This window comes from Bos indicus, chromosome 2 (assembly GCF_029378745.1).
Source record: "Bos indicus isolate NIAB-ARS_2022 breed Sahiwal x Tharparkar chromosome 2, NIAB-ARS_B.indTharparkar_mat_pri_1.0, whole genome shotgun sequence".
NCBI classification, from domain to species: domain Eukaryota; kingdom Metazoa; phylum Chordata; class Mammalia; order Artiodactyla; family Bovidae; genus Bos; species Bos indicus.
Genome location: NC_091761.1, coordinates 64767261 through 64785599, shown reverse-complemented (window position 1 = coordinate 64785599; position 18339 = coordinate 64767261). Strand labels below are relative to the sequence as shown.

Genomic DNA, 18339 nt, shown 5'->3' with positions numbered 1-18339 from the left:
AAATGGGGACACACTGAAATAGTCCCTTTAAAAACGAGCCATGAGACTAGAATGCCTATCATCACTACTCCATCATTGATCAAAGAATCTTTCTTTTAGAAGTATCCATCCTTTTCATAGACCCTCAGGCTAATTTCCCCCTCAAATGTAACTCTAAAAAACCTGTGTTCTTAGACCCAAGGTTCAGTGTTTTGAAAGGTGGAACACTCCTCTCTGCCCCAAATCATCAGCACATTCCTTTTTTAAAAATGATGCTCTACAGCATGGTACATTTTATCAGAGAAAAAAAGGGAAAAGTATAATTTGACATAGTTGTAAATCCTGAAGTATTATCTAGGCTAAATACCATCTTCCTATGGAATCAAGGAATTAAACTCATTTTTCTTTCTGAACGCAGATCTTAAAGAGCTGTTTTAGCCCATAATTTCTTTCATCTTATGATCCAACTGGTATTATACTGAATAACATTTGTAATTTAACCACATTATGTGTGTGAACTTTGCACTCCAAAGAGACATTCTGTGGCACTGACATGATAATTTTTTTTAAAAAACTTTTTTTACTTTTGAGAAAGACACTGGGAAATTCTAAGATGCTGGTTCACTTTATGCTTTCCTCTGAAAACCCAACTGAGCTTTTATGAAGAGAATAGTTCATTTCAGCAGTAATGCTTTTCACTCATCTGACAAGCATTGACTAGGCGCCTCCTATGTGCCAGGTACTGTTCTAGGCACTGGAGATGCAACAATGAACAAAACAACACATGCAGTCCTTGTGCTGCTTAAATGTCCAGAAACACATGAGCACTGTTAATAATAAACATAGGCAAAGGTGTGTCCAGAAGGCGGACATGGGGACCCCCAGTCCCACTCTATGTTTTCCTTTTCTCTCTGAAAACCCTCCATTATGACATTTTAGGGACAAGAAAAGTGTCTGGGTTGAACCCCTTCCAGGCTTCTGTAACCCTTCCGTACCAGAGCTGTACGTCACTGAGCCTTTATTTGTAAATTAATTTATAACAATAACAATAGCCAGCATTAAAGGACATTTTTCCAAAAGGCATGCTGTATATACTGTCTCATTAAAATCTTGCATTTAAGCATTATTATTGTCATTTGATGGATGAGAAATTGAGGCTCAGAGAAGCTCAGTGATACCACATGCTATGGATATTAATTCAAGTTGTCCTGAATTCAAATCCTTCATGAATATTTCCCAGTATATCTGGCTGACCCATTCATTCATTCATGCATTCCTACAGGTATGCATTATTTTATCCACTATCTTAGCAAACCGTGACTCAGATATCAAAGAGAACTTTGGATTTCATGGTTCTCCTGAGCGTATGCTGAGTGTAGTCTTTATCCACAATCCATCAAGATTCTCCAAGCTATTATTACTGTGTGACCCAAATGGCACACAGATCCTCCTGTCCTCCTCCCTCACCAGTGTATGGGATAGAAAATCTCAATTAAAATGTTTTAATAATTAGAATTCTTTCCAATGGAATAGCCTGATTTGTACAGTCATGAAGGAGACAATGAATAAGAATAGGATCAGTTCAGTTCAGTCAGTTCAGAAGCTCAGTCGTGTCCGACTCTTTGCGACCCCATGAATGGCAGCATGCCAGGCCTCCCTGTCCATCACTAACTCCCGGAGTTCACTCAAACTCACGTCCATCGAGTCAGTGATGCCATCCAGCCATCTCATCCTCTGTCGTCCCCTTCTCCTCCTGCCCCCAATCCCTCCCAGCATCAGAGTCTTTTCCAATGAGTCAACTTTTCACATGAGGTGGCCAAAGTACTGGAGTTTCAGCTTTAGCATCATTCTTTCCAAAGAAATCCCAGGGCTGATCTACTACAGAATGGACTGGTTGGATCTCCTTGCAGTCCAAGGGACTCTCAAGAGTCTTCTCCAACACCACAGTTCAAAAGCATCAATTCTTCGGTGCTCAGCCTTCTTCACAGTCCAACTCTCACATCCATACATGACCACAGGAAAAACCATAGCCTTGACTAGATGGACCTTTGTTGGCAAAGTAATGTCTCTGCTTTTCAATATGCTATCTAGGTTGGTCATAACTTTCCTTCCAAGGAGTAAGCGTCTTTTAATTTCATGGCTGCTATCACCATCTGCAGTGATTTTGGAGCCCCCAAAACTAAAGTCTGACACTGTTTCCCCATCTATTTCCCATGAAGTGATGGGACCAGATGCCATGATCTTCGTTTTCTGAATTTTAAGCCAATTTCTGAGCTTTAAGCCAACTTTTTCACTCTCTACTTTCACTTTCATCAAGAGGCTTTTTAGTTCCTCTTCACTTTCTGCCATAAGGGTGGTGTCATCTGCATATCTGAGGTTATTGATATTTCTCCTGGCAATCTTAATTCCAGCTTGTGCTTCTTCCAGTCGAGCGTTTCTCATGATGTACTCTGCATAGAAGTTAAATAAGCAGGGTGACAATATACAACCTTGACGTTCTCCTTTTCCTATTTGGAACCAGTCTGTTGTTATATATCCAGTTCTAACTGTTGCTTCCTGACCTGCATACAGATTTCTCAAGAGGCAGGTCAGGTGGTCTGGTATTCCCATCTCTTTCAGAATTTTCCACAGTTTATTGTGATCCACACACTCAAAGGCTTTGGCATAGTCAATAAAACAGAAATAGATGTTTTTCTGGAACTCTCTTGCTTTTTCCATGATCCAGTAGATGTTGGTAATTTGATCTCTGGTTCCCCTGCCTTTTCTAAAACCAGTTTGAACATCTGGAAGTTCATGGTTCATGTATTGCTGAAGCCTGGCTTGGAGAATTTTAAGCATTACTTTACTAGCATGTGAGATGAGTGCAATTGTGCAGTAGTTTGAGCATTCTTTGGCATTGCCTTTCTTTGGGATTGGAATAAAAACTGACCTTTTCCAGTCCTGTGGCCACTGCTGAGTTTTCCAAATTTGCTGGCATATTGAATGCAGCACTTTCACAGCATCATCTTTCAGGATTTGAAATAGCTCCACTGGAATTCCATCACCTCCACTAGCTTTGTTTGTAGAGATGCTTTCTAAGCCCCATTTGACTTCACATTCCAGGATGTCTGGCTCTAGGTCAGTGATCACACCATCATGATTATCTGGGTCATGAAGATCTTTTTTGTACAGTTCTTCTGTGTATTCTTGCCATCTCTTCTTAATATCTTCTGCTTCTGTTAGGTCCATACCATTTCTGTCCTTTATCGAGCTCATCTTTGCATGAAATGTTCCCTTGGTATCTCTAATTTTCTTGAAGAGATATCTAGTCTTTTCCATTCTGTTGTTTTCCTCTATTTCTTTGCATTGATCACTGAGGAAGGCTTTCTTATCTCTTCTTGCTATTCTTTGGAACTCTGCATTCAGATGCTTATATCTTTCCTTTTTTCCTTTGCTTTTCGCTTCTCTTCTTTTCACAGCTATTTGTAAGGCCTCCCCAGACAACCATTTTGCTTTTTTGCATTTCTTTTCCATGGGGATGGTCTTGATCCCTGTCTCCTGTACAATGTCACGAACCTCATTCCATAGTTCATCAGGCACTCTATCTATCAGATCTAGGCCCTTAAATATATTTCTCACTTCCACTGTATAATCATAAGGGATTTGATTTAGGTCATACCTGAATGGTCTAGTGGTTTTCCCCACTTTCTTCAATTTAAGTCTGAATTTGACAATAAGGAGTTCATGATCTGAGCCACAGTCAGCTCCTGGTCTTGAATAGGATAAGGGGGATTAAATCTTTCTTCATTTATCAAATAAATATTCACCGAGTGCAAGAAATTCTCAGGCTATGGCACTAAACAAAACTGAAATTCCTGGCCTCGGGGAGCTTACATTCCAGCGAGATAGAAGATGGGCAAGATAACATCTGAGTTCTCTTCTAACACTTTTGTACTCTAGATTATTACAAATGGAGAGTAAAAGCAGAAAGAGAGAGAGGCAAGTTTTCTGATTATTGTTTTTCAGCAAAGGCTGCAGGACAGATTCAAATTGAAAGGCAGATTCTGGGAACAGTAATAGCAAATCCAAGCCTGTTGATCACATGTGTTCTAGCTCACCTCTCAAACTCACTGGCACAGACAGATCACAACCACTGCAGGTTGGCATCACCTTTATATAAATTATTCTTATAAAACTATGTGATCTCTGTTATGTTGTACCTACAGGGAAGACTGACCGTCACTGCCCTCTTCAGACCCTCTCTTCATTCCCCAATTCCCTTACTAGGTCCAAGGAGAAATTTTCTTCCCCTTTATGCCAACTCAAAATCGATTATTCAAGACTGGCCCCAAAAGTCCCTTTCATGGAGATAGCATGACTACTTCTTGCCTTTTGCTGTAAATCCTTGTTAGTACTCAATCTCAGAGTCACAGACCATTCATACACCCAGCCCTTCAATAAGCGTTCAGTAAGCTCTTCTCATATGCCAGAGCTTCAGTGGAAAAGATCACAATTCCTGCTGTTAAGAAACAAGCAGGGAGGTAGACAGGCATAGTAGTGATTTGATGATCATGGTGAAACAAGAGGATTGTGGAATCCCAGGAGAAGGATATAAGCCCAGATCTAGAGTTTTGACTTTGAGATGGTTCACTGCATTTGAAATGTGGAAAACAAGTCTTCATTTGACACAGGAAAATAAGATCTATGAAGAGTCCATGATATTAGGTTACTGAGAAGGCATTTTAAGTGGGACAAAGAGGCATGACCAGGGGTGGGGTATCTGTAACCATACTTTAGGGAACTTACTTATATGCTGCTGCTATTATTGTTAATGACTTTTAAAATTTCTAACTTCTTCTCTCTATTGTTACTACTAGACTGTGAATTCTGTGTGGGCAGGACCATGCCTCATGCTTCCTTTCCAATGCCCACAGCACTTAACTTAGAGATGAGTTCCCAACAAGCACGAGCAGAGTCCCCCAAAATCATGGCCAAAGGAGAGTCCAAATGTCCAAGGAGCCTTCTCATGCACACTTAACTTCCTCTCCTTGCACATATTCAGGCCTGTAATAGCCTCCCCAAATTAGTCACAATAGGACAGCGCACTCTATGATTCATCCAGGAGACCCTTGGAAACAAAGGATGTTTCTTCACCTGGCTGTGGGTCGAAAGATTCTTTTTGCATTAATTAGGCCTGATGGTAAAATGACTGACACAGAATATGGGGTTGAAAGGATCAGGCTGGCCAACTGAATTATTGTACCAGAAGAAACTAAGATCTTTTCATTTTTCCTCAGTTACAAAATTGTCTCCTTCACAGCTGGTCATAAAAGAAACTGATTGATCTTCTCTTTTTTAAAGTATCTCTTTGATACAAAACTGACATAGGACAACTGGATAGTCAAAAAGAAAAGCTTGGATCCATATGTGAGGACAAAAATACACACTGTCTGGGTTACTATGAAAAAACATGATTTTTTAAAATTAATAAATTTGCAGTGTGCAAAGGCTTATCATAAAAGACTGATGGACTTGACCCTATGAAAGAAAATAAAATCTATTGCAAAGAACATCCAAAGTGATGTCACAGGGAAATGAAAAAACTGGGAATGTCATGGACAGTTTGTATCACAAACAAAGGAATAATCTCCCTAAATTTTACAAAGCTCTTAGAAGTGGTGTTGAAAAAGACCTACGTAACTCAATAAAAAACTGGGCAAAGGTCACTCCCAGATGATTCACAGATTTAGAAATACAGATGACATTTAAGTAGATTTAAGCAGAAGTTCTCAGCCTTACTCTTCATAAGATAAATAAAATTCAAACCACACTGTTTTTCACTACATTTTTCCTATGGAAGACTGGCAGGGCACAGTAGTTTGACCTTAAATTTGATGGTGAGGCTTTGGGGGACCAGGCATGTTGATCACACGTGGAAGTGAAAACAGCCCAACTCCTCTAACAATGAATGCTTTTATACTATGACTCAAAAGTCTAAATCTGGAAATCCATTCCATAGAGGACTAGTTACATTAATTATGGTACAGGCATACAACATAGCTGTGAAAAAGGAGGAAGACTTTTATGTACTGACATGGAGTGATCTCCAGTATATATTGTGAATTGAAGGAAAACAGAACAAGATGAAGCACAGTATACAGTTTGCTTCACTTTGTACACAAAGTATTTGTTTGCATTTCCTTGATTTGCACAGAGAAAGACTAGAAGGATGAACAAGAAAGCCATAAAGATGGTTAAAGATGGTTACACGAGGCAAGGGGCACCAAGTAGAGAAGTGGCTTCTGTGATCAAAACAATAAAATCAAATTTTGAAGAATGAGACCTGAGGAAAACTCTGAGAAGCTTTCCAAATACCTGAGACTGCTGGATCTTGAAGCCTGAAGCTTGATGTCAAGTCACTACAGTCTTTATTTACAGGCTGTAGTGATAGAACATCAGGCCTGGTTGGGGCAGGAGGATCCAGAAGATATCTAGCTCTAGATGGGCCAAATGAGGGGAAGGGAGATGCTTGCTCAGTATCACTAAGTAAGTTATGGTCCAAGAAGACACAGACATGCTTCTTCCAGTTGGCTAACTGAGTCCTTCTGCACATCTCAAAGATCCTGTGGGCACTGTGAACAATGTTAGCATAGCTTTGGGTCTTCCCTAAAAATACTGATCCTGTCACTTCTTTCTATGGAATCTTAATCAAATTTAGGAAGATACCTGGAGGTTTCTGGAGGGTGGAGGGGGTGTGGAGGGAACATTTCAGGATGAAAAGAGACAATAGCCCTGGATGGGCCAAACAAACCAAGATAAAAGGAAGGTTTTTAAAAATGTGAAAAGATGAAGGTGGAAGAGAACACTGTTTATGATTGCTTCTGTAGAGGTTCATAAACAGGTGAGTAAGCTGATCAGGGGGCGGCTGGGAGCCAACCATTAACCTTTTCTGCCTGCCCAAGACTGAGAGCCAGCTTGGCCAATACCATGAAAAGAATGCTGTCTCCTTTTCTAATTAAATTCCTTAAAGAGTATGCTGATTTATTCATTTATAATAAAATTCATGGTCTAATTAAAAATGGAACTTTTCCCCACCTGATCCAGCCTCACCATATTTCTTGGGTCCCATGTAATTGAACCTGGAAACAACGATCCTGAGTGATAGCTTGGGATATTGCTACTCATTGCGAAAATAAATAATAAAGGACAGAGGATGCAACTGGGCTTGTTTCAGGGAAGTTTAAATCAGTTCTTTCTTACTTAGGCTGAATTTTAACAACAGATAAAGAGACTATGATATTTCTTTTAATGAAACTGTATAACCCTGGCTAAGTTATGAGGGGGCTTTATAACCTTTCTGAGGCTGTAGCCTAACATTATTTCAGCCCACAGTTTGCAAGGTCCATGTGCTCTCCTCCCCTTTTCTGATAACCTCAACCTTAAATTCTAGGAATTGTTCTCTCCCTCAATATATTTAACACAATTCCACTCATGTTTATTTAGCACTCTGCAGGTTGGAAGCCTTGTGACATCTATTGTCACATCTGAACTATTCCACGAGAAGGAGGCAAGGTGGACATTGGATAGCAGATGAACAAAGGCTCAGAAAAGTTAATGTTACTGGTTCAGGGCCACAAAGTGTACTCATTAGAACAACAGTGTCCTAACTCTCACTTACAGGCATGTCCCACACATCTCGCCAAATGGCCCATGGCTCTTGGTTTCTAAATTCTAAAAAGTTCACAGAGAACAACCAGTTGTATGATTTGCTGAATGATACTCGACATTTTCCTGGAAAAATTCCTAGTTGCTTGTTAGGAAGGGAACCCTATTTTTTCCCTGAGCTCATTTGCTTGGTTGTATAATACAAGATATGTTTCTAGGGTTTTGGCTGGTTGAGGAGGGGTGAGTGGGGTGGGAGAACATGAGAAATGGTGTCTGTCATTTTTCTTCAAGTCTGAGAACAAAATACTCTAAATAATTAGAATGCATGTGTCTCTTTTCTCCCCACATCTCAAAGATTTGCACATCACATTCTCCTTTTTCAAACTTTAATAATTACCTCTAGAAAGATTTTCCCTGAATACCGAGCCCTTTCTTTTCCCCACAGACCCCATTTCTTCAACAGAGCTCCTTCTACTGACCCAGCATTTTTATTCCTGAGATTTATGTTAATCTTCCTAGTCTTAACCATTCTGTGGAAAGTTCTGGCAAGGGGCCCTTTTCAAATATCACTGTGTGCTTTTTAGCCAAGCATGAAACTCTGAGGTCCCCCAGGAACTCCAAACACCTGTTGAAGATGTTTTTTTTCTTCTTTTAACATCTAATTGCAATTTACCTACTTTATGAAAGCAGCCTGAGGATTAACTGTCCTCGGGTAACTTTCAAGTCTGTAAAGGATTTCCGCCTCCTCAGGGCACATGTTCTCTGAGAGACAGAAATGAAATACTAATAAGAGACTTAATGGGTATTAGCCTTAAACAATCTGTGCTCTGTGTTAGCACTTCAGATGGTTGCAGTGTCCCTGACACTCAGACAGAAGCATGGAACAGGCTCCACAGGCCAGCGTGAGAGGCCCAGACAGGAGCACGAATGTCCCTTCTGAAGCCCCTTGGAGAGGGCATACATCTTGACCCCCAATCAGGCAGCTGGGCCAGGCCTGAGGCAAATGCATGGAGGCAGGGGGATTTCTCTGCTGTTATAGTTTGGTGCAAGTATTTGACAGCTTGTGCCTCCCAGCGAACATTTCCGATACCTAGGGGTTAATTTTGTTAGGCTGCTTCTCGGCCCTGCTGACATCTTGTGCTTGACAAGGCTTTGTTATTAGGGGCTGCCCTGTGCCTTATAGGAGTTTTAGCAGCATCCACGCGCTCCATGCACCAGACGGCAAGCCTCTCCCCACCTGCGAGTTGTGACAGCCCACAGTGTCTCCAGACATTGCCAAATGTCCCCTGGGTGTCACAATCACCCCGTTTGAGAGCTACGGGGCTAGACGACCCAGTATCAACAGTGGGGGTATTCCTTGGATTCTGTGTAAGCTCTACACAAAAGTCATCCCAGGCACTCTTCGGGGGCTGCAGGGTGGCAAGAGGCCTTGGAGGTTTACCACACTCCACTTCCTTCTGCTCCCCCTGCATGAGACTGAGGGCATGCACACATTTCCACACATGAAATGGCATCCAATTCATGGCTTATTTATTTAGATCCATTGCCCAGCTTTCTTTCAGTCCTGGCAGCGAAAGATTGCTATTTTGCACAGCATTCTGTATCATTTGCTCCCCTCACCTATTCCACAACAAGCAGGGAGTTGCTGTGCACTTTGAAATTCTACTCTGCAAGCTCCTGTTTAAATGTTTGGGGCTGTAATGGGTAGTGCTGGGGGGCGCTGCGATAATGGTGGTGGGGGGAGGGGAGAACATCCATCACAGAGTGACAAACTCTGGGGGGTTGGTATCTCTTCCCTCCAAAATGTCTCATTAGGGTACCCAGACTTGGTCTCCATCTCCTCTGTATCCCGCAGTCCAATTTAATTGAGCGACGGCTTTGCCACGGCACACTGCTCTTTTGACAGGAGGGTAAACTCATTCTGTCCATCGTGACATTTGCTTTCTTAAGGGCCTCACAATATGCAGCTTTAATAATTAAATGCAAGTCACATCCCAGCCTCCCTTTTCAAGCCTGTCTGAGGACACAGTGGGTTCTTTCTGATGGTTAGCTTCTGACCACGTGGTTTTTAGAAGCTAGTGGGGTTTTTTGTTTTGTTTTGTTATTGTGCATGACACTTTTCTCCACTTAAAAAAAAACAAAACAAACCAGCAGACTGCAAACCCAATCATAACAGCTGAAAGAGCTGTGGTGGACAAATAGTGACAGAGAAATCTGAGACCCTGGTTCTGGCAAGGGTCTAAGAACAGCCTGCTTGACAGGGTCAGGAGTTTCCATTTGTCATCCAGGAAAGCTTAATGCTAGGACACAAGTCCCTCGTGTTTTATTGCATGTGTTCATTCCCCTAGGGTCAGGGTGGGTTTGTCAAATGTAAAGCTAATCTTTAAAATGATCTAAATAAGACAGAAGATCCAGGAAGGACTAAAGATAGCTCTTACCTGTGGTGTCCTAGCTCTTACCTGTGGTGTCCATTTCAAACAAAAGATTTCTCCTGGGGGAACTTAGAATGATTATAATGAGTTTGGATTTAGTTTAACCCAATGCTGATTTTGCACATTACAACGATTTGTCATCTTTAAGTCATGTGCCAGATGAATGCTTTAAAATAGATGCAACTTTGTGTGAATTCTCTACTATATAGCAAAATCTGATTGCTCTATTAATAGCCAAAGTCCTTGGCCTTGGCAAGACAGGGTGGCAGCGTCTTTAAAATTCATCATCTCTGCATAATTAGTTGTGAATCTCAAAATATTCAAGCTGAGGAATTAACCAGGAACTGGAGCCATTATCCTTCAGCGTCTCTTTTAATATTGGTCCGCAGTCATCATGTCCTTGTGTTTTTCTAATTACTGCAAAACCAACTGTTTTTAATACAACTGCACTGACTCTTTGTAATTTGTTGAAGGGCTCGATTAGGGGAACATCATTGGGGGTTGTGGGACCATGATTCTGAAGCTTTGCTCAGTGGACCTGATTTGTGTATTTGAGATTGTGGGGCCTGAGGTGGGAGGGAGAGCTCATGAAAGTAAGTTCAGGACTCTGTGATCTGTAGACCCTAGTGGGAAGTCAATTTGTGAAAAATTAAAAGGAAATGAAATTCTGGTTCTTCACCCTGAGGAGCCAATAGCATGGCCTTAGGCAGCAGAACACAACTGTTTAGGGTTCTTGACCAGCTCCTATCTCAGCTGATGTTTTGCATCTGTAGGTCTGATTAGAAGCACTGAGGGATCAGGGCTGTGTCACTAACCTGTCCTCAATCCCCAGTGTCCAGCACTGGCCTGGATACAGATTAAGAGCTGAATAAACCAGATGAACTCGTTTCAACTCTCTTCTTTGCTTCTATTCTTTCTGTCAATACTGTTCATCCACTAACTAATGCAACGTGGAGATTTTCACAGAACAAATATTCCAAGATTGAAGGTTCTCAACCATTACATGTCTCTTTCAGGTCTCAAGGGTATGGTGCAGTTTCTTCAGGAAGAGGGGACTCTCTGTGACAGTAACTCCCACACTGGGGCAGAGATTATGAAAATCAAGCCAGGGGACATGCAACCATTTAAAAGAAACAAAACAAAACAGAGGAGTCTGATATGCCTCCAACAGTCCCCATGAAGAATCATCATGGAAGAGGAAGCTAGAGTACATCTACACCTTTGAGAAAAATTGGAAAAATGGATTCACCAATTTCTCTAGCATAACCGTCCAGAGAAGGAGAAATGTTCTTATTGAATTTCCTTCTGTAGGTAGCTGCTCTGAGTCATTCTTTCTCTGGTACAAAGAAAGGCCCAAATGGATGATGGATGTTGCATGAAGAGCAACAAGGCCTTAACCAGTCCTGTGCTGCATTTTAATTCAATACTCAGGAAGCCGTTTAACATTTATTCAGCACTTACGTTGTACCAGGCCCTGTGCTAAGTGCAGAACATGAATAAGAAGCAATCTCGGCACTAATGAGACACCTGAATATGCAAAGAAATAATATAATCTCAAGGGGCAAGGGACACAAATAAATATAGAGTAGGGAAGGAGAACAGACAATTATGAGTAACTTGGGCATGGCTGATGGAGGAGCAATGGGAAGACTTCCTGGAGGAGGTAAAGTCTGAACTCTCAATCTTAAAGACACAGTAGGAGTTACATAAAGGTTAGAATAGAAGGGTGTTGGAGTAACAGCCATTCCAGGAGGCAAGACCACTAGAGCAAAAGCATGGAAGCCCCCAAGGGCATCATGTGTTCAGGACAGAACAAGCATTTCGATGATGCCTAGAGTGCTGAAGAATTGATGCTTTCAAACTGTGGTGCTGGAGAAGACTCCTGAGAGTCCCGTGGACAGCAAGGAGATCAAACCAGTCAATACTAGAGGAAATCAACCCTGAATATTCATTAGAAGGACTGACACTGAAGCTCCAATACTTTGGCTACCTGATGCAAAAAGCCGATTCATTGGAAAAGACTCAGATAATGGGAAAGATTGAGGGCAGGAGGAGAAGAGGGTGACAGAGGATGAGATGGTTGGATGGCATCACTGACTCAATGGACATGAATTTGAGCAAACTCAGGGAGATAGTGAAGGACGCCTGGCGTGCTGCAGTCCACGGGGACAAAAAGCGTTGAACATAACTTAGCGACTGAACAACAAAAACAAAGTTTAAGACAGGAAATGGAGAAAGATGAAGTCAGAAAGGCAAGGTCAAAGTGGGCTTTGTGAATCTTGCAAGTGGAGGACACTGGATTTTGTCTGTGAATAAGAAAGATTTTAAGCTAAGGAAGAATATGATGGGATTTTATGCTTTGTGGAAGCATGAATGGGACAGGCAGGGAGTTGAGCGGGGAGGGGCGCAAGGAGGCAGTGGGCATATTGACCAAATGAAGGCACTACTGGGGCAGCAGCAGAAAGGCTAGAGAATGGGTAGGTTTGAGGAGCAGCTCAGCAAGAAGCCAGCAGAACCTTCAGACTGCCAGGAGGTGGAGGCAAGAGAAGGAAGAGTCTAGGAAAACTTCCAGCTTCATAGTTTGTACTAAAAGAATGGTGAGACCATCAGCTAAGACAGGATTTTTGCCCTTGAGATACCTGGCAGGGTAGGTAATGGTGGTGGGCAGCCAGATGGATGAATCCAACGCCTAGTGGAGGGGTCTTAGAGAAATTGCTGTTTCAGGTGTGAGATCCAGAGTGTTCAGCCAGGTGTGAGACTCCTCCTTGCTCCTCCTCACAGAGACTGAGCTTCACTGCTGCAACTCTGCTGGGCTGTCCCTATTTCACATTCTGGCCCTGGTCTGCTCTCTGTCCTTCATCTTCCCACCTCTGTCCCTGGCTCCTTCCTGCCTTCTCCCAGGTCCCACCTGCAGGAAGGGGGTAGGAGTGTTTGTTATGCCCAACATGGCAATTTAGAACAGATAGCTCCATGGAAACAAAGCCACAAACTTACTTTGCCTACTCCCTCACCCGCTGCGCCACCTACCCAGCTCCTAAATCCTGCTTCTGCTGCTGCCTCTCTACTAACAACTTGGGCTTTCTACACATATTTCAAAGTCATGCTATAGAAACCAACTTTGAAAGTAAAGATGTGTACTTACTTGAGTCCTTTAAGAGCCCATAGGCAGCGTTTTAGAAAGTAGGACTCTTTTGCATAAGAAGTAGAGGCCACTGAGTGCCCATTTTCTAGAAGCCTTGGAGGACAGATTGCCACTGGCAGGTACCCTCCTCTACCTGAGGGATATTTCAGTGGGCCAGGGAGAGACGGTGTGTTTGAGAAAGGCCAACTCTCTGGGACAACTTCCACTAAGGCTTTAAGATACGGAAAATTTCATCCTGCGGGTTGGGAATCTCTATTACAAACTTGTTACTGAAAGAGTGAACCAGCTCGTCGGGGAGGAGTGGGGGAAGGGTAATCTCGTCTTGAAGACAAAGGAGATAATGGCAAGACAAAATTGTGTCTCCAAAGGGAAGAAAATCTCTACCACCTACATAAGGCATGCACTCCTTTCTGTGTTTTTCTCTTGTTTCAATCTTCTTATCAACTTTGCCAACACCCAAAAAGTTACTGGAGCTGCAGCAACCCTAAACGCCCCTTTCCAGGCTTGCAGGAAGCCAGCACACACTCAGAGCCACGCCAGCTGTCTGGACACATTTTCTGTTTCTGGCAGCACTGACATTAGCTGCAGCTGGGGGTGGCTGGATCAGTCAGGGTGGACAGATGACAGAGCTCTGGCAACAAGTCCCATTTTACAGACAGAAGGCAGATGTCTGGAGAGAGGGACTGATCTTTGTGCTGGTTGTGCTGCTTCCAGGGTTACTCTGCATCTTATTCCCAAGAAGCACCAATGGGCCCAGCGGCTATAGCGATAGAGTGAAAGAAACCTCTCAAATAGGGATTTGTTCTGGTTGGAGGAAAGAGGATGAGCACTATGAGGATAGAGAGAAAAAAACTGAGGCTGAGACTCGCTTCATTTTGCAGTGAAGTAGAAAAAAAAAAAAGAAAAAAAGTTAAAGGAGCAAGTTCTCTGTCCACCAAGGTCCATAGCCATCACCTAATGTGTATTCTGTATTGCTTTGCACACCTCATTTAAACAAGCTAGGTTAAAACTCTGGACCCTAAAGTGATTTCTTTCATACTCAGGTATGTCATCCTCATTCAGAATCAATTTGTCTTAATCTTGCTTCCTTTTTGGAGATGTTTTCAAACTGCCTTTAGACCATCCCTCCCCCACCCCCACTTCCTACCCCCAGAACCCCACTGTCAGAGGAAGAGACAGGTCTCAATATGAAGCCTGTGTCCTTTTTAGCAAGTAGCATATTGAACCACGGTATTCTTCTTTGACACATTCTCTCCACTCAGCTTTAGGAATGCCACACACTCCTCCTCTTTGCTCACTGCTGGCTCCTGCCCAGTCTCCTTTGTTGGTTTTTCCTCTTCTCCTCTCTGGCCCCCTCCTGATCTCAGCGGGACCCAGGACCTTAGATTCTGTTGGCACACTGACATCCAATTACCTCTACAGACCAGACTTGACCTGCCCAACTCCAGACTCACACAGCCCACCACCACCTATCTGAGACCTGCGACCTGGGACCCTTTGCTGCAGCGCTGAAATGCTTTCACCTGGACATACCTCTCCTCGGGCAACAAAGTACAGAGAAACTATAAAGGACTAAAAATAACTGCATGTGTATGCAGTTAGGGACAGATTCCAGAACATAAGCTAGAGACCAAAAAACCTCCTGCCACTTACGAAGGGCCTGGAGCAAAAGCAGGGTACTGTGCATGCCTCCTGCACACAACACAATCTAAGAGGTGGACAAGCCACCCAAGCCATCCCTCTGGCTCAACTCCCGGACACACCTCTACCCTCACCCTATGTAAGGATCAAGCTTGCCTCCTTCCTTGGGGAGTGAGCAAGGGAGCCTGGGCTTTGTTCTCACTCCCCACTACTGCAGCAGGAACCCTAACAAAGCCTTGCTTGAATATCTTATCTGACCTCTGATCAATTTCTGTTGATGAAGGAGGCCAAGAATCTTGGTGGGCAACATACTCACATCTCTGCTTGCTTGATGGGCACCTTGAACTTAGCATCAACTACCGGTTAGCTTCCTCAAGCCGCAACCTCAGTCTTCTCATTACGGTGGGCAGAGGGCTGTCCTTTCTAGGACCCCAACCTGGGAGCCACCCTCGACCCTGCTTCTTCTTTCACTCCACCTCCAATCTACCAATCACTCGTGTTGTATTTTTAATTAGAACTGGAATGAGACCATTGTCACTCCTTGTGTTGTACAGTGTCCCAACTCTGGCTATTAATATTTAAAGTTAATTAAAATAAAAACAAAATAGAGGAAAATGGAACTCTTAGAGAAACTATGGCAAAAAATTAAATGAAAAAATCCAGTTCTATTCTCACACTAGTCACACTGCAAGAACTCCTGAGTCTTGTGTGGGTAATGGCCATGGTACTAGACAGAGCTGATACAGAACATGCTCATCACTACAGACAGTCCCATTACTAGCCCGTGCTGCCCACTCCTTCACGGGGACCACCTTGGTCTCAGCCACTAACACATGTTGCTTGGATAAGTATAATGGCCTTCTAGTCGACCTGGCTTCTTCAGTCTTCTCAAAATAGCAGTCAGAGTGGTCCTTGGAAAGCATCTCAGATCATGCCACTGCTCTGTTCAGACTGCCCAAAGGCCCCCATGGATGGCTCTCAGGGGAGAAGCAAAGTCCTCAGGAAGGTGAGCAAGGCCTTACAAGAGCTCTGACCCCTTCTCCATTCATCTGACCTCATCTCCTAGTCTTCCAACATCCTCCTTCTGCCACAGCATCAAGGTGTCTGCACTGATTGTTCCCGGGCTGAGAATGTGCTTCCCCAAGATGTCTTCCAGGCTCACTCTCTCCTCCTCCACATCTCTGCTCAAATACCACCTTCTCAGTGAGCCTTGGGCTTCGCTGGTAGCTCAGATGGTAAAGAATCTGCCTGAGATGCAGGAGACCCGGGTTCAATCCCAGGGTCAGGAAGATCCCCTGGAGAAGGAAATGGCAACCCATTCAAGTACTCTTGCCTGGAGAATCCCATGGACAGAGGAGCCTGGAGGGCTACAGTCCATGGGGTTGCAAAGAGTCAGACATGACAGAGTAATTAACAGAACAACAGTGAGCCTTGTTCAGACTGCTCTATTGAAATTTTAACATCTGAGCCCCCTCTTCCCGCTCTGGTCCCACCAACCACCACTCCTGAGCAGTCCTGTTCTTCCATATCCTATCCTGCTTTACTTGTTTCTTCCGTACCTCCTTTCAACAAAAGATATTCATTTACTAGTTTATTCCAACCAGGAGATGCAAGATACACAGGTTTGATCCCTGGGTCAGGAAGATCCCCTGGAGTAGGAAATGGCAACTCACTCTACTATTCTTGCTTGGAAAATTCCATGGATACAAGAACCTGGCAGGTTACAGTCTATGGGGTGGCAAAGAGTCGGACACAACTTAGCAATTAAACACCACCAACAAATATCTATCTTTTACTGCCTGGCAGAGATCTTTGTTCATTCCTTCACTGCCAGAAAGCTGGCCCAGAGGAGCCCTTTAATAAGTATTTGTTCAATAAATGTAGGAAATTAGAGCCAGGAAGAACAGTTAAGGGTCAGCAAGGTGAGGTTATTCACTGTGGATCCATGTTAAGCGCAAGGGAGGAGCTAGACTAGCAGTTGGCCTGGCCTTCAGCATATTCATGGAGAAGGACCCTTGACAATTAATTCCCCTTCCCCTTAACTGTTACAACAAAGGGACACTGACAGACCCCTGAGAGCTTACAAGGACAACAGCCTAACTAAAACGCCAGGGGCATTAGCCACTTTCCTTTTGGTAAGTCTTTGCAGGATCCACCCATTGGTCCTGCCTCTCTGGTGATTTGTAGGATGCAAGGAACAAAAAGGAGGCTCAGGTTAATGACTATTCTCACACGCCCATCTTACCCTACATGTCACAAATGCCAAGACAAATGGAAAACCGGTTAACACTCACACAATTACTAGGTAATTTCTTTTTTTCAAAAGTAACATACCAGACTTGTTTTAAAAAGGACAGTCATGGTTACAACAGATAATTGCCAAATTAGTATTTGATAAAAGTTGATTAGTATGGAAAGAATGATTCTCCATTGATTCATTAAAGTATTTCTGATAATCCACAGTGGATCAGGAGAAAAGCAGATCCTGGATCACACTCTATATTAGGGGTCATCTGTCCTCTTGTATCTGTAAGGAAATGCCATCTGACTATATATATTTTTAAATGCCTCAGGATGAAGGCTTTTCTAGTGCAAATTCTCTTTCAAATAAAAATAATGTGAGGGAGTTTGAGCCTAGTAAACAGACCTGCTCATAATGGGTAACAGGTCCAGAGTTACAGAGCATGATATGAGCAGAGAGCCTGGAACACCCCATCCATAGCTCATGGGGTGATTTAACTTGCCAAAGTGTGTAATTAAGAACAAAGTTATCTTTATAGCCATCCCTTCATTATGAAGATAACTCCATTGGAGACTTTTTGGGAGACGCCAGATTTGGAAATAAAATCCTTTCAGACTGCACTGCAATGTCATTAAGATAATACCAGAAAACAAATTGATGCGCGTAGACAATGTTCCGTAAGTACCAGGAAATTAGATCTCAGGAGAGACGTGGAACTAAGATATAAGATCTAAGTGAGGTCGAAACAGAGCCTGGTGAAAGGCATGATCGAAGGGTACCCAAGAGAGAGGCTCCCTGAATTTCCTGGGGACCCGGCGGGTGTTACCTGGGGTGGTGCTCTTCATTGCTTTCACTAACTTGCCCCTTCCAGCTCCAAAACCATTATTTCCATAGTCCGGGTCACTGTCACTATCACTGCTACCGCTGGCAGAGTATGCACACATTCTGGGTGCCTTGTCCTAAATGAGTAATATGAGACTGTTAAGATGATTCATGCAAGTCAAAATGGACAGTGCATCCCGCGAGGATGTTCATATCTGGCTGTTGGTCTGTGCACAGAATTCTATCCCCATTACCCCACCCTCACTGCCTGGTCAGTTGATCTGTCTCACGTGGAATTGGTACCTTATATTAGGTTATCAGAGCTGCAGAAATGGGAATGTGCTGATGAAGCCATATGCTGCCACTGTCCAGGTACGGGACGGTCCCCACAGTTACCCCCTCTGCATTTGGTACACTACTTTATGGCATCTTATTTT

General features: G+C 43.2%; 1 protein-coding gene across 8 annotated transcripts in view; it reads right to left on the bottom strand.

Moving 5' to 3' along the window:
* The window catches only part of NCKAP5 (NCK associated protein 5), a 1211030-nt gene that overhangs the window by 55723 nt on the left and 1136968 nt on the right, over positions 1 to 18339 (bottom strand). Inside the window, exon 18 of one of the 8 annotated variants that reach the window (XM_070799952.1) lies at positions 17907 to 18039. The exons of the other annotated variants lie outside the window; for them this stretch is intronic. Coding sequence (XP_070656053.1) covers positions 17907 to 18039 — 133 coding nt within the window. The remainder of the gene's footprint in view (positions 1 to 17906; positions 18040 to 18339) is intronic. 8 annotated transcript variants of the gene reach the window in all.